Source organism: Stigmatopora argus, chromosome 15, assembly GCF_051989625.1.
Source record: "Stigmatopora argus isolate UIUO_Sarg chromosome 15, RoL_Sarg_1.0, whole genome shotgun sequence".
NCBI lineage: Eukaryota > Metazoa > Chordata > Actinopteri > Syngnathiformes > Syngnathidae > Stigmatopora > Stigmatopora argus.
In genome coordinates this window covers 13,712,233-13,738,034 of record NC_135401.1, presented here as the reverse complement: position 1 = coordinate 13,738,034, position 25,802 = coordinate 13,712,233, and the positions used below count along the sequence as shown (strand labels likewise).

Below are 25,802 nucleotides of genomic sequence, written 5' to 3'. Positions count from 1 at the left end.
GACAGTCTGTACGTATAACTTGTATACGTATTTTGTTAAACATCTAAATTTGGGCGAAATGTCCATTAGGGGCTCACAACACTGGCATAACAATCGAATTTATTTAGGCATGATTTTGGACAGCCGGGGGTGGTAATGGGCATTCGGACACAAACTAGACCAACGAAGAAGAAGAATCAAACGTCATCGTGCGGCGACTAATGTAATTACAAACACATGGAAGGTAAAAGTAAAACCTTACAAAACGAAGCTATTACATTTTCGTGTGTTTTAGCGACGCCACGTCGTTGTACAAAACACCGACCTTGATGCACTAATCCAATAGAATGTGTTTTTTTTTTATAATCACGCATTTCTATTGTGTTCCTATGTGCAAATTTGCTTTCAATTCTTTTACCAAGTGTTGATAATGGCTACAAGAGAGATAATGTTGCATAAAAGGGGCAACCAAAATATTACGAAATCAAAAATATGTAGTAGTAATCGATGTTTGCTTGGCTTATCACCTCCTTTAGTCACTCAAAGTAATATACGGTCAAGATTGGATGGATTGGACGTCAATTGCTGACAGTGGCAGCCAATAAATCATGGCCGCAGGGAGGTTATTGATGTGATTCCTTAGTTTGAATGTTGGAAAGTGATATGCCAAAGTTACTGTGTTGTCAAATGCAGAACATCTTATTTTTGAAGCAACCATAAATCTACGATATCTTTCTTAAAACTTAATAATGTTCAAAGTTAATTCTCATTTTTGAGTGGAAAAAGTAATGGCAGTGACAAAAGCCAACATTTTCTCAATTAATTCATTCCCTTAATTATTTGCCGTGTAATAATGGAATGTTGAAAAGTGTGAATTACAGCGTTGTTATTTCCTCAGGCGAGATTGTTAACGTGAACAGGAAGTCCTCAGCCGTAACAGGAAGTGGGCGGAAACTGAAGGATAACGCCGCCGACTGGCATAACTTGATGCTCCGCTGGGAGAAACTCAACGACGAAGGCTTCACATTCGCGAGTTCAATCGTCAACGCCAGGAGAAGCAGGTAATGGCTTCCTGTTGCCGTGCATAACTAACCACCATGTTGGGCTGGCAACCGATTCAGGGTGTCCCCTGCCTCTTGCCCGAAAGACAGCTGGGATAGGCTCCAGCACCCCCGCGACCCTAGTGAGGATAAAGCGGTTCAGAAAATGAATAAATTACAGTAGAAAACCTCAACACAAATGCCTGTCCTGAAATAAATGAGCTAGCGTACTAACATTTACGTTACTCGCTACTTTTTGTGCAGCATTGACACGGAAGGACCAACACAGGATCTGGTTTTTGAGAATTTGGCGCTTCGTGAGAAATGCGAAAAACTCGAGGGCGTCATCGACAAAATGGTGAGAAAATCCATGTTCAGTTTTTGCAATTGTTTTGTCTAATGTGCAGTTTTGTTTTAGGCGGTCATTGTGGCCAAGATGGAGCGCCTGATGGCATCTCAGCGAGGCCTGGTGGATCTGGAGGAGTTCCAGTTTGGGCCACAAGGCCGGAAGGTTCCGCTCTTCCACAGCTGGAGCGCTAAAGACTTTGGTGAGGCAGCAATCCAAAAAAAATGGATTCACTTTACCATATGTATGTGTCTCCCATTGACACCTACAGATGTCTAATCCAATGTGACTCGGAAGGGTGCTATTTGGCCGGTACGCGGCCGTTTGGTCGCCCGGAAGGTTATTGATAATTACCATTTAAAATTGTTGCTCAAATTCCCTAAATACAAACTGCAAATTATTATTTAGTCATACTTAATGCCCGATTAATTATTAGGCTAAAGAAAAGCTCCAAATTTCCCGTAATTCTCGTACCTAAGGGGAAAACTCCTGTACATACAAACTCTTATACACTCACACGTCCGCTTAGTGAAACTGCTCAGGGCCATTGTTGGCTTTTATTGATGCGTAGACCGTGTTGTTTTACCTTGTTTTGTCGCCGGACTTTTGGTCGCCGGTTGTTTGGGTCCGGGCGACCAAACGTCCGGCGACCAAACGTCCGGCGACCAAAAGTCCGGCGACCAAACGTCCGGTCACGTATTTGACCAGACGATCACTGCCGGTCTAAATGAATTTGGAATCTATGTGTCATTTCACTCTAGTCCCCGGGTGACCAACTTCAGTCCTCGAGAGCCGCTATCCGGTCTGTTTTCCATATCTCCTTCTTCTACCACACCTGAAACAAATGATTAACTCATTAGCAAGCTTGATGCATATCCCGATTGTTTGACTCTGGTCTCTTGGTGGAGGGAGATATGGAAAACAGACCGGATGGCGGCCCTCGAGGACCGGAGTTGGCCACCCCTGCTCTAGTCCTTTCAGTTCAAATGGATTTGGCGTCTATAGCCGTCCATTACAGCCAGTGAGTTAGTAGTAACCTACTGTATATTCACGCATATAAGCTGTATTTCTAACTCAAAAAAATGATGACTGAATCAAGGGTACAGCTTATATGCGCACAAGACTTATAGCGTTGCTATACTCTTTTTCACCAGTAGAAGTCGGCAAATTAACATTTACTTTTTCTTGCTTATTTTCTGTTTTGCATTAAGAAAACAACCATTACTGGATGAATTACGAACTTCCTTATGATATTAACCCTAATAACGTGCTTTTGATTCATACAGTATCTCAGAAATACCATGTGCAATGATTTTTCTCAAGATTTTCCCTTCAAAGTAACACATTTGTACTCCCTATTCTCATCTCTCAAAAACCATGAATATAGACTTGAAAGTTGTGAATCAGCTTATGCACAAGAAATTATAAAATTCAACAATTTTAAGGCAATTTTAAAGGTGCAGCTATATGCAGGGCGGCTCATATGAGAAAATACGGTATTCTATTTAAAGCTTTTTTTTCCTCTTTAAAAAAGAAAAAGTAGTAAACAGTCTTTTTTTAAATTTTATTTAGCAGAAATAGCTTTAGTAAAAAAAATAATTGAAAAAAATTTCAAACAAAAATTGATTTTTAGAAATATATCTCTGCTGTCCTGGGTTCAAATCCAGGTCATGTCCATCTGTGTGGAGTTTGCATGTTCTCCCCAGGCCTGCGTGGGTTTCCTCCGGGTCCTCCGGTTTCCTCCCACATTCAAAAAAAAAACATGCACGGTAGGCTGATTGGACACTAAATTGACCTTTGGTATGAGCGTGAGAGTGAATGGTTGTCCGTCTCCTTGTGCCCTGCGATTGGCTGGCCACCAGTTCAGGGTGTCCCCTGCCACTGGCCCGGAATCAGCTGGGATAAGTCTCCAGCACCCCCGTGACCCTAATGAGGATAAATCAGTTCAGAAAATGAGATGAGAAAATAAATCAATTGGATAAAACAGAAGGCGCTGTAATGTAATTGCAATTGGAGCCGCAGAGCCTGAGCATGCTCTGTGCACATCTTAATAATCTTCCCCTTCGCAAGTCCACGTATATTTTGAGCGCCGTTGAGTTGTGGAAAAGCTTCAACTTTATTGTTGAATATGCTAGAGAAACTTGCGTTGGCTTCGCTGAATGTAGTCAATGTGGCGCTTTGCTTTCATACCAGAGCAAATTGACTGGCACCTCCATGCTGAGCAGGCATTTAAACAGTTAAAATCGTCAAACAACTATATAATCATATAAAAGATGTAAATGTTTAGACAGTCTTGTTTAACTTAGATTTCGTTATAAAAGACAGGCTTTAATTTGTTATCATAAATCACCCCTCCTCCTCCCGAGTCGGGAGTCCCGAGTGAGTCCTCACAAATTAAATATGGAATTTCGGGTCTGCTAATCAAGTTAATTCGGCGGGCTCGCGTCAGATCGGGCTGGATTTTTCCAGCCGATCTTACCTCTACAATATGACGTTATTGTCATCCAAGTTTAATCAACAGGAATATTAAGTGAATTAAAAAAAATTCAATGTTTTATTCTTCACACCCTCCCAACTGCCAAATGTTGAAGTCCAAAGACCTTGAACATCTTACGGTTCATGTGATGTAAAAAAAAAAAAATGCAAGTTAACAATTTCAATATTGTATTTTTACAACCTATTTCTCCCAATATTACTTCAATCTCATAAAAGTACACTAAAAGTAGTTTGTAGTTGAAGCTCATGAAACCAAAAAACTTCCAGTACACGTAATGTGAAAATAAGCAACAACGCAACTTTAATATCATATTACAAAATGTTGTTTTGTAAATTACAATTTTAATCTTGGAATACTACAATATATGACTTAACTATCGTAATTTTAGGACTTTTCCCTCAGATTATTACAAAATGTGACTTGGCAGATCATTTTTCACGGCACACTGGACCAGCTCTTGCAGCTGGAGAACACTGAAATAACCCTAAAGAAAAACAAAATAATCCTGATAAAATCATGTTTTGTTTGTATATAAAGAAATTACGTGACACGATCTGTTTTCCATATCGCCCATCCCTACATCCAATCCATTTGGGCAGGTCTACAAGTGACAAACCAAAATTTGCAAGTCAATAGCATCATGGAGCCACAAAACAGCATGTTTTAATTTTGTGTTTCCTGAAGGTGATTTACTGTATTTTCTCACTTATAAGGCGCCCTCGCGTATAAGCCACACCCTTAAAATCGTTGAATTTTACAATTTTCACCTCCATTGTTCATGGTTTTAATCGAGAGTACAAATGTGTTACTTTGAAGGGAAAATCTTAAGAAAAATCATCGCACGTGGTATTTCTGAGATATTGTATGAATCAAAATTACATTAGGCTCAATATCCTGACTACCAGTAGTTCAAATTTGTCGTAAACCTAAATATCTACCACCCAGTGCATCCAATTGCATTAAGTCCTTTTGTGCTCTATAGAGGACATTCAGAGCTTTCCCATGGTACCAAATTATTTTGCAATATTATTATAATTTCAAAATAAATGTGATTGGATAACATTTTTTTTCCTGGTAGTCAAGAGGATATCATAAGGAAGTTAGCAATTCATCTAGTAATGAGTTTCTTACTGCAAAACAGAAAATAACCAACAAATAGCAAATGTTAATTTGCTGACATCTACTGGTGAAAAAGAGTATAGCAACCCTGCAAGTCTTGTGCGCATATAAGCCAAACCCTTGATTCAGTCATCATTTTTTCAGTTACAAATACAGCTTATATGTGAGAAAATACAGTAATTAAATCTGTGAAAGGGGCAAAAGTTCACTTTGTTTGAAGACTGTGTGCATGAACAGTAGTGTTAAAGGGGAAAGAAAGATGTTGACCGTATTTTCTCTCTCCTCGCTCCATTTTTCAGCGTCGTCGTGCAGCATCCTACTGCAGTCGTTCTCGTCGGAGCTGCGGCTAAAGCGCGTTATCCTGCGGGAAGCAGCTCACAGCACCGACGCCGACCTCGGCCTGGTGTACCTTTCGTGCTGGCTGCACCAGCCGTTAGTACCGGCCCGGGCCCGCCTGGCCCTGGAGGCCATCCTCCTGGAGACGGGCCATCGACACCTTTCCTCTTGACAGTGGCTTTTATTGTGAAAACAGGAAACGAAAGCAACGAGCGGCAGTTATCCAAAAAAGTCATAAAAATAGCGCAGCCGTGTTTCTCACTTTTATCTACATATTAACAAGGCAGATATGAAAAAAACATTTACAACAAGCTCTTAAAAATCAATCCAGCGTCTTGAGAAGAAAATACGGACGTACGAAATAAATAGGAACTAAAAGACCAGTTCCAGGGGAAGAATCTTCCGTCTTTTGTTTTCCCCCTCCCCCCATTCAGCTGGCTTTGCCGGGGTCGGCGGCCTCAATACCCAAGAGGGCCTGCACCGCCTCCAGGGGAACCCCCTGGGGGGTCTGGATGTGCATGGTGGTCCCATCTGGCCCGTTGACGATGACGATGCCGTCTGCCTCGCTCAGGCTGTCCGTCTCGATGTAGATTTCCTGGCCCTCCTCAACCACGCACGTTTCTGTAAGCTTCTCGGGCTCTGTTTCGGCTTCCGGCAGCTTCTGAGCCGCCTCGCTTGGGGTCGACGGGGGGACCTCGGACACGGTCACTTCCATAGGGGTGTCGGCCGGAGGATCTTGGCTGTAAGAGCACATACATACTGCTTATTACAGCAGTTATATTGCGTGTAACATATATCGATATACTGAAATGGGCGAATGCTATTGCCAGAAATTGAGTTCCAATCCATTTGAACCGGGCAAGCTTTTTTATGAATGTATGTCACGTTTTAATGTAAAACATTTTAACATGAGAAACTTCATGTCTTAACCTGTAAAGCCCACATTTGAAATGAATTAAATGAATGATTTATCATGATCAATTGAATGTTTTTATGTGGTAAATGTCAACTATTGCCCCCTACTGGGACACAAATACATTGCATACAAATCTGAAATCCTACACCACCTGTGTCAAAGTGGCGGCCCGGGGGCCAAATCTGGCCCGCCGCATCATTTTGTGTGGCCCGGGAAAGTAAATCATGAGTGCCGACTTTCTGTTTTAGGATCAAATTAAAATGAAGTGTATAGATGTATATTAAATTTCCTGATTTTCCCCCTCTTAAATCAATAATTGTAATTTTTTAATCAATTTTTTTTTCTGTTTTTAGTTCAAAAATCATTTTGTAAAATCTAAAAATATATTTAAAAAGGCTAAAATAAACATTGTTTTTGATCTATAAAAAACGGAATATTCAGGGCTTTTAATCCAGTTATTAAAAAAAAAATCTAAATATTATATCTAAAATGGTCCGGCCCACATGAAATTGAGTTGACGTTAACGCGGCCTGCGGACCAACCCGGCCGGGTCTGACACTCCTGTCCTACACCATATTTTCTCACATATACGACACATTTGTCGCTCAATAAAATGATGACTGAACCGAGGGTACGGCTTATATTCGCACAAATTAGACATGACACACGAAACGCCATAACGCAAGACAATATGGCCGATAGGGTCATTTATTTCTAAATAGAGAAAAGATAAACAGATAAAAAGTTTAGCAAAATAAATTTTGACATCTATGAATGAAATTCAAGAAAAAACGTATCTTGAATAAAACGTGAAAAAATGGTGCCTGCCATTGCTCGCTCAGGGTGCCGCCATCTTACCTAAGGATGACAAACTAGACTGCTACGGACACACTTCCTGGTTGTACTGCCCATGTGACTTCCTTTTTGAATTTATCTACGTGCAGGCAACACCCTTTCGGAATGTGTAATCCAGCAGACGATCCTTTTGATCCATACAGTATCTCAGAAATACCACATGCGATGATTTTTCTTAAGATTTTCCCTTCTAAATACCACATTTGTACTCCCTATTAAAACCACGAATATGGAGGTGAAAATTCTGAATTGTGAAATTGTAAAATTCAACGATGTTAAGGCAATTTTAAGGGTATGACTTATACGTGGATCCGGCTAATATGCGAGAAAATAAGGTAATCAGGTTTTAAAGCATAATTAAATTCACATATAATTGTAATAAATTTCACATTATATTCTGAGAAAAGATAGGTTAATGGGGTAAATTAAGCATTTTATTGTAATAAGTTATATTTTAACATGATAAATTCTGTATTTTAATGTGATAAGTGACACATTTCAAAGAAATATGCATAGCAATTATGCATAGCAATATGAATCACACATGTCACATGAATTTCCTCATTGGAATGTGTCTGTACATTTTTGGATGTGCGTCACTCACGGTTTGGCTTCAGCGGGAATCAGCGGCGTCTCCGTCGTGGAAGCGGCGCATGGCGTCGTCGTCGTCGGTGTCACTGGGGCTACAGAGGTCACCACAGGGGAAGCGGAGGTCACCACAGGGGAAGCGGAGGACACCACTAGAGTATTAAGAGGTCAGAGGTCAAAATTTGAACTTGACAAAAGGTTCTCTATCTGTTCTCACCAATGCAGCATTGCAGCTAGATATAGTAATACCTTGACATACGAGCGCCCCGACATATGAGGAATTTGAGATTTAAAATTCTGAGCAAATACAGACGCTGCCCTACTTACGAACATTCGAGTTACAAACAACGGTACATACGAACATGTCTGCAAATTGCGTTTATGTCGAAAAATGTTCGTAAGTTCGATTTTGTATTTTTTTCCGAGTAGTGCTTCTTTCCGCCGCTAATACGCCTGGCGCTGTGAGACCTCAGCTCACCCAGCATCTACCTTCCTCTGCCCAGTTCGTTGCAGTGCGGAAGTGCGTGAACGTATCGCCAGTGCGCAAAGAACCTTTTTCATTTTTATCATTAAATATCTCGTGCATCCATTATTCAATATGGTTGGTGAAAAGCGAAAGGCTTCTATTGAGGGAGGTGCAAGGAAGAGGCAAGCCATTTCATTTGAAATGAGTGGCAATAATAACGAAGCTTGCTGCGCGTGACAAAGTGGTGAGCATTGCACGGGAATACAACTTGAATCGTTCGACCGTCAGTACCATTTATAAACCTAAAGATCGAGCAGCAGGACCCAAATATTGAACGTTGCACAAAGTTTGAAAATCAATTGAATGATGCCATACAGTGCTACCGCAATATTTATGATGAAAAAAAGAAAACTGCAATCGTTATTAGATAGCTTCTTTCGGCCAGTTTCTAGTAAATCTCTCTCTCCCTCTCTCTAATGTATGTATACAGTACTGTATGTATTCTCTCCATTTTATTAAATGTTTTTTTCAGTACAAACCAATGTGTTACTTATACAAGCCTTAAACATACAAATGCACTTATAAACCTTCAATATACTTATATAGGCCTTAAACATAAATTATAATACAAAATATAGCACTGAGCAACTTACGAACAAATTCTACTTATGAACAATCGCTCGGAACCTAACTCGTTCGTAAGTAGGGGAGCGTCTGTATTTGCGTGAGAAACGAGACAATTTTTGAGATACGAGCATACGAGACAGCCAGGTGGCCGATACGCGAGAGGCTGCTTATGAGAACAGCATTGCACTGTCTTTCTCGCTGCAACTCCCTTGTGTAAAGATACCTCCAAACAATGGGCAGAGCATTGCATTTTTTTCCCGCGTTTTTCCCCCCGTTAGTCAGTGCAGAATAAAGGGAACAACAACGGGTCCAAAGCAAGCAGGTGGAATGAAGAGTTGTGCAAAGAAAAGGCGTATGATGACAATCAATAATAAGCACGAAATAATTGAAAAATATGAGAGTGGTGTACGCGTGGCGGAGCTTGCTCGCCAATACGAGGAGAAAGCACCCGGACAAATTGGCAAGTGGTCGTGCGTTATCCTCTTGGGAGGACATTTGTGTGCGTTATTTTCGGAATATTTTGAAGGGAAGACAAAAGCAAACAACCCTCGATAGATTTGTTTTAAAAACACTGGCTGAAAGTTAGAGTGGAGCAAAAAGAGCAAGAGGTAAAGAAAAATTGAAACTAAATTAGAATTAAGTTTAGCGTAAGATTAAATATATTTTTGAGTGTCTGTATCATTTAAATTGGTTTATGTTATGTTACGAGCGCGTTGCAGTGCAAAAGCCTCTTTCTCTCCCCTCCCGCACTCCGTATTGTACTGAATAATGTCTCTTTTTCGTATTCAACATAAACACTACATAGTTTTTAGTTACTCTGTTAGTAGATGGCAAAATAGAACAAATAAAAACATGTTTTTCCATTCCAATACAGTGGTACCTTGAGATACGACTTTAATGCGTTCCGAGACTGAGCTCGTATGTCGATTTACTCGTACAGTGGTACCTCGACCTACGATCAGCTCTACCTACGAAATGCTCGAGGTACGATGAAAATTTCGATCGAATAATTCGCCCGAGATACAATCAAAATTTTGAGATGCGACCAAGCCAGGTGGCCATGACATGAGAGGCTGTTTATCATTGTAGCGCACGTCTTTTTTTGCTGCATCTCTTTCGTGTATAACAGATATCTACGAGAACTGAACGATTTATTCAGACTCGTTTCTCCTACGCATCGACCAGGAAACGCACAATGCGCATGCGCGGGCAAAAAGAGGGCTTTCTGGGTAATGAAGTATACTCGTGCACACAACACCGATAGCCAATGGCACCCTTTCTCAGAATAAAACTTCATTACCCACAATCAATACGTTGGTAAGCTCAGCTGTTGCATTTCCTGTTATTCCTTCCTTAGCCTTAGTTCCTGCGATCGCTCATTCAAGACTACTTCTCGTTGGCAAGTGGTCCTGCGTTATCCTATTGTGAGGACATTTGTGTGCATCATTTTAGGAATATTTTGAAGGGAATACAACAGCAAACTGCCCATCGATAGCGAACGTGAGGGTGGAGGCGTGGCAAACAGCTAACCCGGCCAGAACGAAGGTTAAAAAAAAAATTGAATTCAGTTTTGTGTTAAGTTACATTAAACGTATGTTTGAGTGTGTCTGTATATATTAATCCAAGTTAATTTAAATTTGTTTGTTGCGTTACAAGTGCGTTGTCGTGGAAAGTCCCCCGGAACCCCCCCCCCCCCCCTCTGTGCGTCTCTCTCCCGTCGGCGAAATCCGCCCAATTTTAGTTATATTAAACACATTTTATTACTATTAAACCACTAGTTATGTGTTACTTTGATAATAGATGGCGAATTAGAAGAAATAAAACATTTTTTTCAAATCCAATATCCTGTTTTTGGTGTTTTTTCAGAGGGTTGGAACGAATTAATTTGTTTTTAATTCATTTCAATGGGAAACGTTCGTTCGAGTTACGAAAACCTCGACATACGATCTCAGTCCCGGAACGGATTAAGATCGTATGTCGAGGTGCCACTGTATCTCAAATAAACGTTTCCCATAGAAATGAGCTAAATACAATTTAATTCGTTCCCACCCTCTGAAAAAAAACACCAAAATACAGGATATTACAATTGAAAAACATATTTATTGGTTCTAATTCACCATCTACTAACAAAGTAACAAATAACTAGTGGTTATGATGTTTAATAATAAAATGAGGCATTATTTTTGTTGGGGTTATTCTGAATAATATTATAGATGTATGCATTTTAATTACTTTTGTATAAGAGTGTCTCTAATTTGAGACTTGGGCAAACTCAAGGTCACCCTGCAGGCTCCAGTTTGTTGACATAACACCTCACCCTCCAAGGACTGTTTACTGGGAGATAGACCTCGCAACCCAGACACCCAGATGCAAGTTCGCAATGAAGATCTACGAAGAAACTCATACCTTGTTTTGGACTTGGACTCTGGCAGATGGCGATAATCGCATTATGGTTTAAAAATACGGCTGCTTTGTTTACCTTATAAAGAAAGTATTATGCTTATTCTGCAATTTCTTACACGCTTGTTTTCGGCAACGCAGTTGTTTTTTTGACCTTAAGGGTGTTATTCGGTTAGCTTATGCAATTGTTTTGAATCAGATTACATTAAATGTTTTCAGTATGTCGCGACTAAATACAGAGAAGAAGAGTATACTGCACGTCAGAATGCTCTGGAACGAAGGCGCGTTATGAGTGTATTCTCCTTGCAAGTTGTAATCAGTTATGTGAACGATGTCTTCCAATTTTAATTAAATATTACTAATAATGATTTAATGGTATTTATCATTATTCCAACAATTTTATACAACAGGGAGTTCGTGGATAGGGGAGAGAGAGTCACTTGACGGATGCACTTATAACGTAACATAAACTAGTTATGTTCCCATAACTTGTGGTTATGATGTTTAATAATAAAATTAGGCATTATTTTAAAAAACTGGGAGTTCGTAGATAGGGGAGACAGAGAGAGACAATTGACGGATGCGCTCGTAACGTAACATAAACTTTAAATTTAACTTAAATGAACTTAGATTCTTATACACACACTTAAAACAAGCTTTAATCTTACGTTACACAAAATTTAAACCTTCTTGTGCAATAACCAAGGCAAAGAGGTTTATGTATTCCACCGCGACTTTTGGGGCGAACTTCCTGCTTCTCCATACATATTGACGAGCCATCTCAGTCACCCGTACAACTACTCATGTTTTTCGATTATATCGTGTTTAATATCGATTGTCATCATACGGCTTTTCTTCGCACTACCCTTCATTGCACGGGCTTGCTTTGGATCCATTGTGTTTCCCTTAATTCTGCACTGACTAATGCAAAAAAAAAAAAAAACTGAAAAAATGCAACGCTCCAGTTGATATCTTTGCTCGAGGGAGATGAGGCGAGAGACAGTGCGGTGAAATCATAAAGCATCCTCTTGCGCCCTGGCTGTCTCCAATGCTCGTATCTCAAAATTTGTCTCGTATCTCAAGGTAAATATTTGCTTGGAATTTTACTTCTATCTCAAATCCCTCCTATGTCGGGACACTCGTATGTCGAGGTATTACTGTATTCTGTTTTTTGGTGGGTTTTTTTCAGAGGGTGGTAACGAAATAATTTGTATTTAGTTCATTTCTATGGGAAAAGTTGATTTGCGATACGAGTAAATTGACATACGAGCTCGGTCCCGGAACCTTGTATCTCAAGGTACTACCGTATTAAATTAGGGCCAAACCCACCACCCTTTAACTCTGTGAGTAGGCGCGCGCTAGTGAGTTTTTCCTAGCAGGCCCCTACTAACACCCACCTCGAAGCACAGGAATGCTGTACTCCTGCTGTATGTGGAAAAACACTCCTTCATTAAGTCTGTCATTTGGTTCACTAATTTGTCTAATTGAGGAATTTGTGTGGGAAGCTTGGCATGTTGAGCTTCCGATTTTGCACCAATACGCCAAGTGCGCAAATCCCACCGCCTCGCCGCAACACTGCCAACGTACCCGCTTTCTCAATCCCGTTGTGCTGCAGAGGAACGCTGTTCTCCATCTTGAAACGCTTGGACGGTGGCAGCATCTTGGAGTTCTGGCAGGAGCAAATAGGAGTTTTTGGTTCAGGAAGGCCGATGCGGCAAATTTGCCTTCTCACCTCCATGTAACGGCTACTTTTGTTGCCGACGCTGGAGACGGCCGGCGTGCCGGGGAGAATCTTCATCCGGTTGACCTCGTCAAGAATGCCCAGGGAACGTGCCACCTGCAACGTGCATGGTAAATAACCTCTTCAAAATGTCAAACTTCAAAATTCTGACCTCGATGTTCCTAATCTCCAATGGCGCCGCTCCTCCAAGTGGGGCTACGATGTAATCCTGCGCGGCCTGTCTCACTTGGCCTTGCAGTGACTCGAACTCTCGGTAAATATCCGGGAAGTGAGTACGCGGCGGGGTGCTGCGCTCGACCTGGAACAAAGAAAGAAACCATTTTAGACAACCAAAACACTGTTTGACACCAAATTTAGAATCATTCCCAAATGAACTCCTAATGCTGTTTCTTAATTTTAATCTTAAAGCAGTGGTTGTCCAATTGCGATTATGAGTACCATCAGGTGTATGGGCTCCCTCTTGTGGTACACAAAAAGAACAATGTTCTATAATGTTAAAACGTTCCAAATGCCTTTTTGAAAATAATTGCTACAATGTATTTATTACTTACATTTTAGTTGTAATCAACTTTAAAAACTGTTTTCCTCCCCTGAATGTTCATCAACAACTTTTAGATATAATACCACTTAACTCAAATCTTAAGTACATAATGAATCATTTTCTTCTTAAATGAAAGTGCAGTGTTATTGTATGCTGTTCCATTCTGTGTTCAAACTAATATTGAAATAGAAATTTAGCTTTTATTTCTAAACATTTTGGCCAAGTATACTACTGTAGTTTAAATTTATACTGGTAGTACTGGAGTGAATGGATTAGTCATTTTACTTCCTCTTTTTTCGCAATAAAAACTTATAACTTATAATATAATTCACCTTAACATAATTGATAAATTCAAATATTTCATTTTTTATATGAAATATTTTGGAATATGTTAAATGAAATGACATTTTCTATAATTTCCTTTTTTGTTCTTAATTTTTAATAAATCCAAAAACTATGGAGAATATTTGCACTTTTAAATTTAAGTTATTTTTAATCATTATATATGTATACCGTATTTTCACGACTATAAGGCGCACATAAAAGTCTTAGATTTTTCTCCAAAATAGACAGGGCGCCTAATAATCCAGTGTGCTTTATATATGGACCAATACTAAAAATGTTATCACGATAAAATAAAATGAATCAGTTGATAGGGTACACCGACTCTACTATTTTCCCGTAGACAAAGTACTGCGCAGTGACTGCTGGGATATGTAGTAGTTCTTTTGTCAATACACCCAATGGACTGTGGCCTGTATACATCGACATCAATACAGCTTGACAAAGCATGGGAAGCACTGTTGGAAAAGTTACGCTAGCTACCAGCTAGCTACTATTTGTGAATGGATTGTAGCCTGTATACATCGACATCAATACAGCTTGACAAAGCATGGAAAGCACCATTGGAAAAGTTACGCTAGCTACCAGCTAGCTACTATTTGTGAATGGATTGTGGCCTGTATACATCGACATCAATACAGCTTGACAAAGCATGGAAAGCACAATTGGAAAAGTTACGCTAGCTACCAGCTAGCTACTATTGGCGAATGGATTGTGGCCGCCTGGACGAACATATAAAACTCAGCGTTTTCGATGACTAATTTGGACAATTGTTCAATTCAGACACAGAAAATTAGGACTTTGATGGATTTGTGGGTGATGATGACGTGAGTACGTTGTAAAATGCTGAAATAAAGTACAACCGAACTCAGTTTTGCTTCCGTTGCCTTTTTAAAAACGTGTTTTTAGCGTGTGGGTGTAGCGTGCAAGAACTATGTATCCCAGCAGTCACTGCGCACCGGAAACCGGAAAGAGAGCATGGGGCTGCTTCCGGTAGCCAGCGCTATTGCGGTTAGATATTCATATATAATATATAACATATATGCGTCTAAAAAAACGGTGCGTCCTTTGTTTAAAATACAGAAATAGCACTCGTTACTGACACTGCGGCTAAAAATACAATGCGCCATATAGTCGTGAAAATACGATATACAGTGGTACCTCGTCATACGACCGTTCGTCATACGGAATGCTCGTCTTACGGGGGAAATTTCGATCGAATAATTCGCCCGTGATGCGGTCAAAGTTTCGTGATGCAACCAAGCCAGGTTGCCATGGCATTTTTTTTGGCATATCTTTCGTGTATAACAATATTTACGAGCACCGGATGAGCTATTCAGACCAGGAAACACACAACGCGCATGCGCGGTGAAAAGAGGGCTTTCTGGGTAATGAAGTATACTCGTGCTCGCAAAAGTATCCCCGGTAGCAACTCTATCATAGGCGCCGTTCGAGGGATGCGAACACAGATGCTACAAGCTAAAAGGAGCCGCTAGCCAGCGCCCCTGAAGCTCCCATGAGCAGCGGGGCGATCGCTGATAAAAGACTCTGCTCGTTGGCTGCTCATAAGAACATCGGGGGCACTGGCTCGCAACAGCATCCCCGGTAGCAACTCTATCATAGTCGCCGTTCGAGGGGATGCGAACACAGATGCTACAAGCTAAAATGAGCCGCTAGCCAGCGCCTCCGAAGCTCCCATGAGCAGCGGTGCGATCGCTGATAAGACTGCTTGCTGCTCGTTGGCAAGTGGTCGTGCGTTCTCCGATTGTGAGGACATTTGTGTGCATCATTTTCGGAATATTTTGAAGGGAATAGTACGACAGCAAACAGCCCATCGATAGCGAACGTGAGGGTGGAGTGTTTGTTCTGTTTACGAGTGCGTTGTGTGGAGGAAAAAAAAAACCGAAGCCCCTCTCCCCTCGGCGAAATCCGGCCAATTTTAGTTAGATTAAACACTTTATTTCTATTAAACCACTCGTTATGTATTACTTTGTCAATATATGGCGAATTATAAGAAATAAACTTTTTTTTTCAATCCAATATCCTGTTTCTGGTGTTTTTTTCAGAGAGTTGGAACGAATTAATTTGTTTCCCATTCATTTCAATGGGAAACTTTACCTCGAGTTACGAGTAACTTGTCATACGAGCTCAGTCCCGGAACGGATTAAGCTCGTATCTCGAGGTACCACTGTATATATATATATATATATACTCGTGTTTTTTTCAGAGAGTTGGAACGAATTAATTTGTTTCCCATTCATTTCAATGGGAAACTTTACCTCGAGTTACGAGTAACTTGTCATACGAGCTCAGTCCCGGAACGGATTAAGCTCGTATCTCGAGGTACCACTGTATATATATATATATATATATATATATATATATATATATATATATATATATATATATACAGTGGTACCTCGACATACGATCTTAATCCGTTCCGGGACTGAGCTCGTATGACAAGTTTCTCGTAACTCGAGGTAAAGTTTCCCATTGAAATGAATGGGAAACAAATTAATTCGTTCCAACTCTCTGAAAAAAACACCAAAAACAGGATATTGGATTGAAAAAAATGTTTTATTTCTTATAATTCGCCATATATTGACAAAGTAATAAATAACGAGTGGTTTAATAGAAATAAAGTGTTTAATCTAACTAAAATTGGGCGGATTTCGCCGAGGGGAGAGAGAGACGCACAAAAGGGGCGGGGGGCTTCGGTTTGTTTTCAACACGACGCACTCGTAAACAGAACAAACACTCCACCCTCACGTTCGCTATCCATGGGCTGTTTGCTGTCGTACTATTCCCTTCAAAATATTCCGAAAATGATGCACACAAATGTCCTCACAATCGGAGAACGCACGACCACTTGCCAACGAGCAGAGTCTTTTATCAGCGATCGCCCCGCTGCTCATGGGAGCTTTCGGGGCGCTGGCTAGCGGCTCATTTTAGCTTGTAGCATCTGTGTTCGCATCCCCTCGAACGGCGACTATGATAGAGTTGCTACCGGGGATGCTGTTGCGAGCCAGTGCCCCCGATGTTCTTATGAGCAGCCAACGAGCAGAGTCTTTTATCAGCGATCGCCCCGCTGCTCATGGGAGCTTCAGGGGCGCTGGCTAGCGGCTCCTTTTAGCTTGTAGCATCTGTGTTCGCATCCCCTCGAACGGCGCCTATGATAGAGTTGCTACCGGGGATGCTGTTGCGAGCACGAGTATACTTCATTACCCAGAAAGCCCTCTTTTCCCCGCGCATGGGCGTTGTGCGTTTCCTGGTCTGAATAGCTCATCCGGTGCTCGTAAATATTGTTATACGTACACGAAAGATATGCAAAAAAAAATGCCATGGCCACCTGGCTTGGTCGCATAACGAAATTTTGACCGCATCACGGGCGAATTATTCGATCGAAATTTCCCCCGTAAGACGAGCATTCCGTATGACGAACGGTCGTATGACGAGGTACCACTGTATATCCAGTTAAAATTGTGAACATATATAAAACAATATTTACTGTTTTTTCCTCATTCCTAAAATGTCCCTTTTTGTTTATCATTAAAACATAAAGCTAATAAAATTGTGAATAGATTAGAATATTTCGCTTTTTTATGAGTTTATAACCTATTTAACAAATATAAAGTTTAACATTATAATCAATAATAAAGTATTTTCTATGAACTCATTCACAGCCATTGATGGCGCTTAGACAACCAATCTATTTGGATTGGACGTAAGCACCATGACTTCATTCCTGGTGACCCTGATGATTTGCGTACCTTGGCAAGCAGCATCTCCCACACGCTTAAGACTTTGGTGAGACGAGGAAGAACGATGTCCATCAGATCCTCGTCCTCACATTGATCCACTAGCTGTGGACAAGCCCCGTTGTCACAAAAACCCATTATTTCCACAAACACAGCGGCGATCAAGCAAACCTCCTGCAGCCGCTCCCGTCTCCTCTCCTCCTGTAGCTCAGCGCTCACCAGGCCGCCCAACTTTGGGGGCCGTCCGGGGCGCCCCCGCCGGCCCAAGAAGCCGACCGACCCCTGAAGAAACTTCACCGCGTGTTGACTTGTTACTGGCTTGTTTTAGGAGATTTTAAAAAAAAAATGTTTCAGGTGATTTTTACCTTAGGTGGCACTCCGAGGGACCTGCCCCGGCCCCGTCCACGTCCACGTCCCCTTCCCCGCCCTCGGCCGCGGGGCCTGCCGGGACCTCGGTGGTAGAGCTCTCGGAATCCTCCCGTCACAGCTGCCAATGGGCCTGGCTCCTGAAATGACCAGACAGCCAATAAACATGATGAGGTGTCAGATAGGAACATTTATTCTGTTTCCTACTCCCCCACCCCATTAAAAAAATACCAAAAAACAAAACAAGGAATTAAATACTAATTAATTAATGAATAAAAAAATATTTACTAATTTTCTCCAGTTTGTTCATTTATTCATCTTTTAAATTATAACGCTTAATTTTTTTTTTTGTATTGGCTGGCCACCAATTCAGGGTGTACCCCGCAACCCACGCGAGCCTTGTGAGGATAAGCGGTACGGAAAATAAATGAATGTTAGCTTTTTTTCCCTTTAATAAAAAACGATATATAAATAAAAATAATAATATTTACTGAGCATATTCAATGTGTGTGGGGGTGGGGGGCCCGGTGAAGAGTGGTTAACGTGTCGACCTCACAGTTCTGAGATCGAGGGTTCAATACCAGGTGTGTTCCGACCCTTCCTGTGTGGAGTTTGTGTGTTCTCCCTGGGCTTCCATGGGTTTTCTACGGGTATTCCAGTTTCCTCCCACAAGATGTCCAAAAACATGCAGGGTAGGCTGGTTGAACACCCTAAATAGGCCCTAGGTATGATTGTGAATGAATGGTATGAGATATTTACAGTTTTTTTCTTGTTTCAATTTTTAAATATTGAAGTAATAAAATAAAGAGAATTAGTTTTTTTAAAATTCTAGAATTAAAAAAAAAAACATGGAAAAAAAATGGAAACAAAATCTTAAAATAATTCAGAATATTTATTACAACATTCACTGCTTAGAGTCCAAATGTTTATTTTACTCTTTGTTTCAATTTGAAATGTTATTTTTTTAACAAATAAAATCTATTTGGAAATAAAGAATACTTAAAAGGTGGCTCAGTGGTTAGGACGTTGGCCTAATCCACCATTAGTTTGTGTTTAGGGTTAGCTAAGGTGCCATTAAATTGGAACCATTCAGGTTTACACAAAAATGGTTAGACATCTCAGCTCCTTACAAAGCTTGCCAGAATCAGACTTCATCAAACACTGGGGATTTTATAGATTAATTGATGCTACATGTGATGATGATTTTAAAAGGACAGATATCCACTGTTATCTACCACAAGAGGAAGCTATGCTAGCGACGGTTATCCGTTTTTAACAAGCGCTCAGAGGGCTTTACTGCCAATAAAAGCTACTACTTGATGCCATTACAGGAGAACAGGTAATGGGTTGATTTTAATTTTGAGAAATTTGGGCGATGCGTCCTATAATCGGGTGTGTTCTAGACCAATGTTTCCCAACCACGGTGCCATAAGCAAGGGTCAAGTGTGCCGCGAGAAATTGCAAGAAGTCATAAAATGTAATATTCAGAGACAAAAATTAATATCAATATAACGAGATTAAAACTGAACTATTACAAGGTTGAAATCAAAATATGATGAACGTTAAATTACACATGATTATACGATTACAAGATTCAAATTGTGAAACAGTCATTTTGTTGCTTATTTTTCTCTAACATGAACTGGAATTTTAGAGGTTTATGTGGTTCCTGTTGATAAAACTTTGATGAGAATGACTTTTGTTAATATAGGCGAGATAGTAGATTTTTTTTTAAAATTTTCAGATGGTGATGTCAAGATTTTCAATGCAAAAAGTGTGCCGCAGCTCAAAAAAGGTTGGGAAACACTGCTCTAGACTGTGGAAAACATGGCAAATGAATTCTGTACCTTGTCTGTTTCCACAGGAGCAGCTTTGTCCTCCATTTCCTCTTCCAAATCGGCATCTGCCGTACTGGCATCTGCCGTACTGGCTTCCGCCGTACTGGCTTCCGCCGTACTGGCTTCCGCCGTCTTGTCGCCAAGCGTTGACACCTCCCCGTCGTCGCCTTGGCCTTGCGCCGGCGCTTCCCGGACCAGCTCAGGCTCGGGCTCCCCGTGGCTGGGGTTGAGCTTGTAGTGGCGGTTGAGTCCTCCCTGTCCAATGTAGGCCTTGTCGCAGGTTTGGCACGGGTGGCGCTTGGACTTGTGGCTGTAGGCCAACGAGGAGTCGACATCGTGGGCGCCGTCCTTCCTCTCCTCGTCCTCCGTGCTCATGTCCGAGTAGTCGTCCGAGTCGGACTGGTGGCTCTCGGCCAGGTCCTCAGTCTTGATGAACTTGTAGTCTTTGGCCTTGTACTTGGGCGGTCTGGACACTCGGCCTGACCGGGTCTGCACCTTGATCGCCTTCTTCTCTTTCTTCTTCTGCTTCCGAGCCTTTTCCTTTTCTTTGTCTCGGTCTTTAGGTACAGGGGGGGCGACTGCCGCCACAGGGCTGCCCGCCACCACGGGGGTGCTGGGCTGAGCAGGCAGCGCAGCGGCAGGGAGGGACGGCGCGGTGCCGTTGCTTTTGAGGAGCGACACATTGGCTATCCGAGCTGTGGGGCTTGGAGTCGTCTTGGCGATGGAGGTGACGGTGGTGGACGTGGGGGCCGACAGCTTTTGGACCAACGGGAGAAGGGAACTCACCACGGGGGTAGCGCCCTGGAGTACCAGTTGGATGGGGGTGTCGCCCAAATTCTGCTGCAAGAACAACTGCTGGCCCTGGTGAGACACTACTGGTTGGATGTGGATGATCTGAGTGCTCCCATTGGTTGACAGCGTCACCTGTGGATTGTTGTGCTGCTGGGATGTGGATCGGACCTTCAGGTCTTGTTTGGGAGGAGCTTGAATCTGGATTCGAACTGGTTCCGACTGTGGATCCAAAAGGAAAATCACATTTTGAAAATTTTGCAAAAGATACCAAGCTGGTATCAAAATGTGCAGATTTAAACTCATTCACCGCCCTCGACGGTGATGGGCATCCAAGCCACTTTGTGGGAAGGAGTTAGAAAATAAAAGACAAAAAAAATCGATTCAATGTTTGTTTTTATTTTTAAAAAAACATTGACTGTCATTGACGGCGATAGATGTACAATTTGAAGTAGGACTGTTTGCTGCCATCGCTTTCACTTCAAATGGATTAGATCAAGGGTGTCAGACTCGGGTTGGTTCGCGGGCCGCTTTAACGTCAACTTGATTTCACGTGGGCCGGACCATTTTCGATACAATATTTAGATTTTTTTTAACAAATTGATTGAAAGAACTGGATTAAAAGCCCTGAATATTCCGTTTTTTACAGATCTAAAACAATGTTTATTTTAGCTTTTTTAAAATATATTTTTAGATTTTACAAAATGATTTTTGAACAAAAAACACAGAAAAAAATGATTAAAAAATTACAATTATTGATTTAAAAGGGGGGAAATCAGGAAATTTAATATACATCTATACTCTTCATTTTAATTTGATCCTAAAACATAAAGTCAGCACTCATGATTTACTTTCCCGGGCCACACAAAATGATGCGGCGGGCCAGATTTGGCCCCCGGGCCGCCACTTTGACACATGTGGATTAAATGATTGGCTATGAGTGACAAACTCATTTAATTCACAACAGTAGGTACATTCACATGATTTCAAACTGCAAATGTATTTATTTAAAATGTTTAACTAAACCAAAAAAGGAATTGCAAAAGAATGTTACTTTATTTTGTTGGGTTTTATTTAAAATATTTTGTAATTTAAAAACAAGAAAGAAACTGTCAACATTTAAATTTTAAAATTCTGAGATGTATGAATGTTCTTAAATGAAAAAAATAAAGAAAAACATCACAGTCTGCAGCTTTCTTGGTGCGTTTTGCTGGTGGATGCTAAAATGTCAATCCTAAAGTTTCAAGTTTTAAACTGTAGTTAAATTTGACCTCTGAGACTAATCACTGCTTGGTATTTTTTTGTATTTGAAGCTGTTGTTTAGGCCAGTGTTTCCCAACCTTTTTTGAGCTGCGGCACACTTTTTGCATTGAAAAAATCTCAAGGCACACCACTAGCTGAAAATCTTCAAATTTAAAACTATATTAACATTATAAAGTCGTTCTCATCAAAGTTTTATTAACAGTAATTAAATAATCCCCCCCCAAAAATATTCCCAAATCTATTTTTTTCACACCAATCTAACGTCATCAAAGTTGGGGTCCGCAGACCCCGAACAGCTTTCAGTTCGACTGATGTTAAAATAATTAATGCAACATTTTTTAAACCTTATTTTAATTTTTGACTTTTTCTCCCAATATTACGCTCACAGAGACTTTACGTCGCCAAAAGTTGATGCCCCAGAAAACAAACTTCTGCTCCATGTGCCGTAAAAACAGGAAAATGACTTAAATCTTGTAATATTATGACTCTCGTAATGTTACTTCAACTAACTAATATTACGAGAAGAACCGTTTTGTGTTCACACAGACTTAACGTCGACAAAAGTTGAAGCCCGGAAAACCAAAGCGCTTCTGGTTTACTTTACATAAAAATAAGCAACAAAATGACTTTAATCTCATATTATTACGATTTGAATCTTGTTATAGTACAATCTATGATTTCATATTTCAATTTTAACCTCGTAATTGTTCGATTTTAATCTGTTAATATTTAGATTTCTCTCTTGGATTATTACGATGTATGACTTCTTGTAATTACCCGCGGCACACCTGAGCACACTAGTTGGGAAACACTGGTTTAGGCATTGCGCTAGATAAGCGCTATTTACATAGCCATGGCTTAATTATTGAGTGCAATAAACATATTGCTTTCCTAAAACAGAGATTCTATTAATACCGTATTTTCTCGCTTATAATATTTGTAACAAAAAAATTATGACTGAATCAAGTGCGGCTTGTATGCGCACAAGACTTGCTGTACTCTTTTTCATCAGTAGATGTCAGGAAACTAACATTTAATATTTGTTGGTTATTTTCGGTTTTGCAGTAAGAAAACAACCATTACTGGATGAATTAATTCTTTATGATATTGACCCTACTAATGTGCTTTTGACTCCTACAGTATCTCAGAAAGACCACCTGCGATGTTTTTCTTAAGATTTTCTCTTCAAAGTAACTAATTTCTACTCCCTATTAAAACCATGAATATGGAGGTGAAAATTGTGAATCAGGTGGCGGCTTGTATGGGAGAAATGGTAAAATTCAACGGTTTTAAGGCAATTGTGTGTGTCTTATATGCGAGTAAATACGGTATCTTTTTTTGTATTTCTTTTCTCATATTGTCATCGCAAGTTTTGCAATATCACAATATAATTTTGAGGCCACATTGGCCATCCCCGCTTACCTTGGGTGGGGTCACGTGGACTGTGCTGCTCCCGACGCTACTAGTGCTCCCGTGCAAAGCAACCTGTTGAGCAACGGTCTTCAGCTGCTGAGAGGCATTCTGCACCTGAACTATCTGTCTTACAGACTGCTGCGGGGCCTGGACCTGAACCAGATGCTTGACCGTCTGCTGGGGCACCTGGACCTGGACTAGCTGTTTGACCACCTGCTGTGGCGTGGACTGGATCTGGACTATTTGCTTGACTGGCTGTTGAGGAGGCTGAACATGGACTATCTGATTGACTTGCCGTTCCTGGACCTGGACCTGCTGCTGCTGCTGCTGCTGCTGGGACTTGCTGCTCACCTGGCTGATGACTTGCTGCAGCTGGTTGGGGTTGAGAGCCACACTTTGGACGGGACTGCTTTTGACACACTGGCTGTGCTGAAGCAGCTGGGCGGCCTCAGTGTCCGAGACCTGAACCACCTGCTGCTTGCTGAGTTGCTCCAGCAGAGCCTGTTGCTCCTCGGGGGTCAGCCCAGAGCCCTCCATCAGGGTGCCATCCGGTTGCACGTAGATGATGGTGGTGTTGCTCATGTCTGCGCCCAAACTGGAGAAATCGGTGCCCACCAGAATGCTCTGTTCCGTCTGTAAAAAGTCCACCAGCTGAGTCTCGGCGACCACCGTCTTGGGCTGCTCCCCGGGATGGTCGCTCTGCCCTGCGGATACCACGGGCGAGCTTTCCCCGGGCTCTACGGTCGCCTCAGCGGGCGTACACTCCACCGCCTCGGCGCTGGAGGCGACAGCCGCCAGTGGGACGTCGTCCTCGGGCTGCGTGGAGTCCGCGGCATGGGTCTCATCCGCGGCCGGAGAGAGCAGAGGTTCCGCGGCTGTTATTGTTCTCTCGGAGCCACTCTCATCCTCGTTGTCCGCCATTTTGGCTGCGCGGCTGCTGTTAGCTGAGCGGCTAACGGAACCAGTCTGTGCCTCAAAGTAAATGCAATGGCGACGCGATACAACCACGTAAATCGACGCGCGTGTAGATTAGGTCAAGTGAAATGTCCCGCTGCTGCGGAGAACAACATGAACACCAGAGCAGAAAGCACGCAGCAGATGACGGATCCGTGGAGGAGTTTTCAGATAGCTTAGCTTAGCCTTCGCCTAGCTGCTCTAGGCGGGAAGGGAAGCCGACGTTCCGGACTGGATCACTGGAGTGAACTGCTACTTAGGTTACAACATAGTGTCAAACTTGCGGCCCGGATGCTAATTGCGGCCCGCGAGACAGTATGTTGCGGTCCCTTATGCGATATCTTAGTTAACTCATTGGCTGCCATTGACGGTGATAGCTGTCCAATCCCTTTGAAGTATGAGGTTGCCATTAAATGTTTTACTGCCACCACCATCCAAAGGAATTGAACATCTACTAGTGACAAACTCAATTTAATTCATAGCAAATGTATGAAAACAGCCCGAATGGATATCTATTGTCATCAATAGCATTAAAAGAGTTAATATTTCTGCAGACCTGTTTTTTTTATAAAACTATTTATAAGAACAGAACAAGATAGCGGTTTTCAGTAATGTTTGTCAATCTGTTATACCCAACGTTAATTCATTAACCACAGTTGAATATCTTTTTGAGGGTCTTAATAGCAAGTATTTTCATATTTCTTTTTATTTTAATGTATTAAAAAATGCAAAAAATGCAAATAGTCTCCTATATTTATGATTCATATTCCGAACCGCTTTATCCTTAGAAGGGTCGCAGGGGGTGATGGAGCCTATCCCAGCTGACTTCAGGCATGAGGTGGGGGGGCACCCTGAATTGGTGGCCAGCCAATTGCAGGGCACGAGGAGACAAACCAACATTCATGCTCACATTCATACCTATGGGCAATTTAGAGTTCCCAATCAACCTACCATGCATGTTTTTGGAATGTGGGAGGAAACTGAAGTACCCAGGGAAAACCCATGCAGGCCCGCGGAGAACATGCAAACTCCACACAGGTGGACCGATCTGGATTTGAACCCCCACTGTGAAGCCGACCCGCTAACCACTCATCCGCCGGACCGCCCAAATTATGAATTACTTTATATTACTTAATGGAAATGAACCACCAATTCTCCCTTTTAGCAAGGAATCGTATATTAAGTCTGGCTACATACAACTGTACTCCAAACATCAATAAAACCACATAACTAAAATGCATGCTAATCAATGATTCCAAATTCATTCAATAATGTGCATCGTGTTTTGTATCAAAACCAGTTGTTGGAAATTAAAAATAGCCCAATTTCACAGCTTTGTTGCAAAATTTTAACATTACATTTTCAGTTTGTCCATCATGTGCTATATGAATTTTGCACAACAATATTTTTCTACTGGTTACACATAAATAAAGTTGTAATTAAATGTCTCCCAAATATCCGCCACTTCGACATCGAAAAGTTTACAAGAAATTACAGTTGAATTCATATATATGAATATGAAGATGCCGCACACATTTTTGGGAAGAATTAAGTAGTGTTTTTTTAAATATATATATATATATATATATATATATATATATATATATATATATATATATATATAT

At 41.3% G+C, this 25,802-nt stretch overlaps 2 protein-coding genes and 1 long non-coding RNA gene across 4 annotated transcripts; 1 reads left to right on the top strand and 2 right to left on the bottom strand.

Moving 5' to 3' along the window:
• The first annotated feature begins 81 nt into the window (after positions 1-81).
• cinp (cyclin dependent kinase 2 interacting protein) lies at positions 82-6,294 on the top strand. The gene is made up of 5 exons (XM_077620937.1): positions 82-223; positions 878-1,040; positions 1,284-1,377; positions 1,438-1,567; positions 5,281-6,294. Exons 1-5 carry the CDS (start codon positions 217-219, stop codon positions 5,487-5,489), a joined length of 603 nt encoding a protein of 200 aa, XP_077477063.1. The 5' UTR covers positions 82-216; the 3' UTR covers positions 5,490-6,294.
• znf839 (zinc finger protein 839) lies at positions 4,140-24,425 on the bottom strand. Of its 2 annotated transcripts, XM_077620936.1 has the most exons (11): positions 23,233-24,425; positions 20,683-20,769; positions 19,768-20,619; positions 17,920-18,060; positions 17,726-17,845; positions 17,567-17,659; positions 13,062-13,208; positions 12,902-13,006; positions 12,757-12,838; positions 7,693-7,828; positions 4,140-6,057 (listed from the first exon to the last, which is right to left on the bottom strand). In XM_077620936.1, exons 1-11 carry the CDS (start codon positions 24,142-24,144, stop codon positions 5,748-5,750), a joined length of 2,985 nt encoding a protein of 994 aa, XP_077477062.1. In that variant the 5' UTR covers positions 24,145-24,425; the 3' UTR covers positions 4,140-5,747. The 2 variants fall into 2 exon arrangements, with proteins under 2 accessions (XP_077477062.1, XP_077477061.1); XM_077620935.1 differs by having other exon boundaries at positions 19,768-20,769.
• LOC144089786 (uncharacterized) lies at positions 16,355-17,253 on the bottom strand. Its single transcript, XR_013305181.1, has 2 exons — positions 16,985-17,253; positions 16,355-16,954 (listed from the first exon to the last, which is right to left on the bottom strand). It is a non-coding gene; the product is annotated as an uncharacterized LOC144089786 (long non-coding RNA).
• Positions 24,426-25,802: the final 1,377 nt, after the last annotated feature.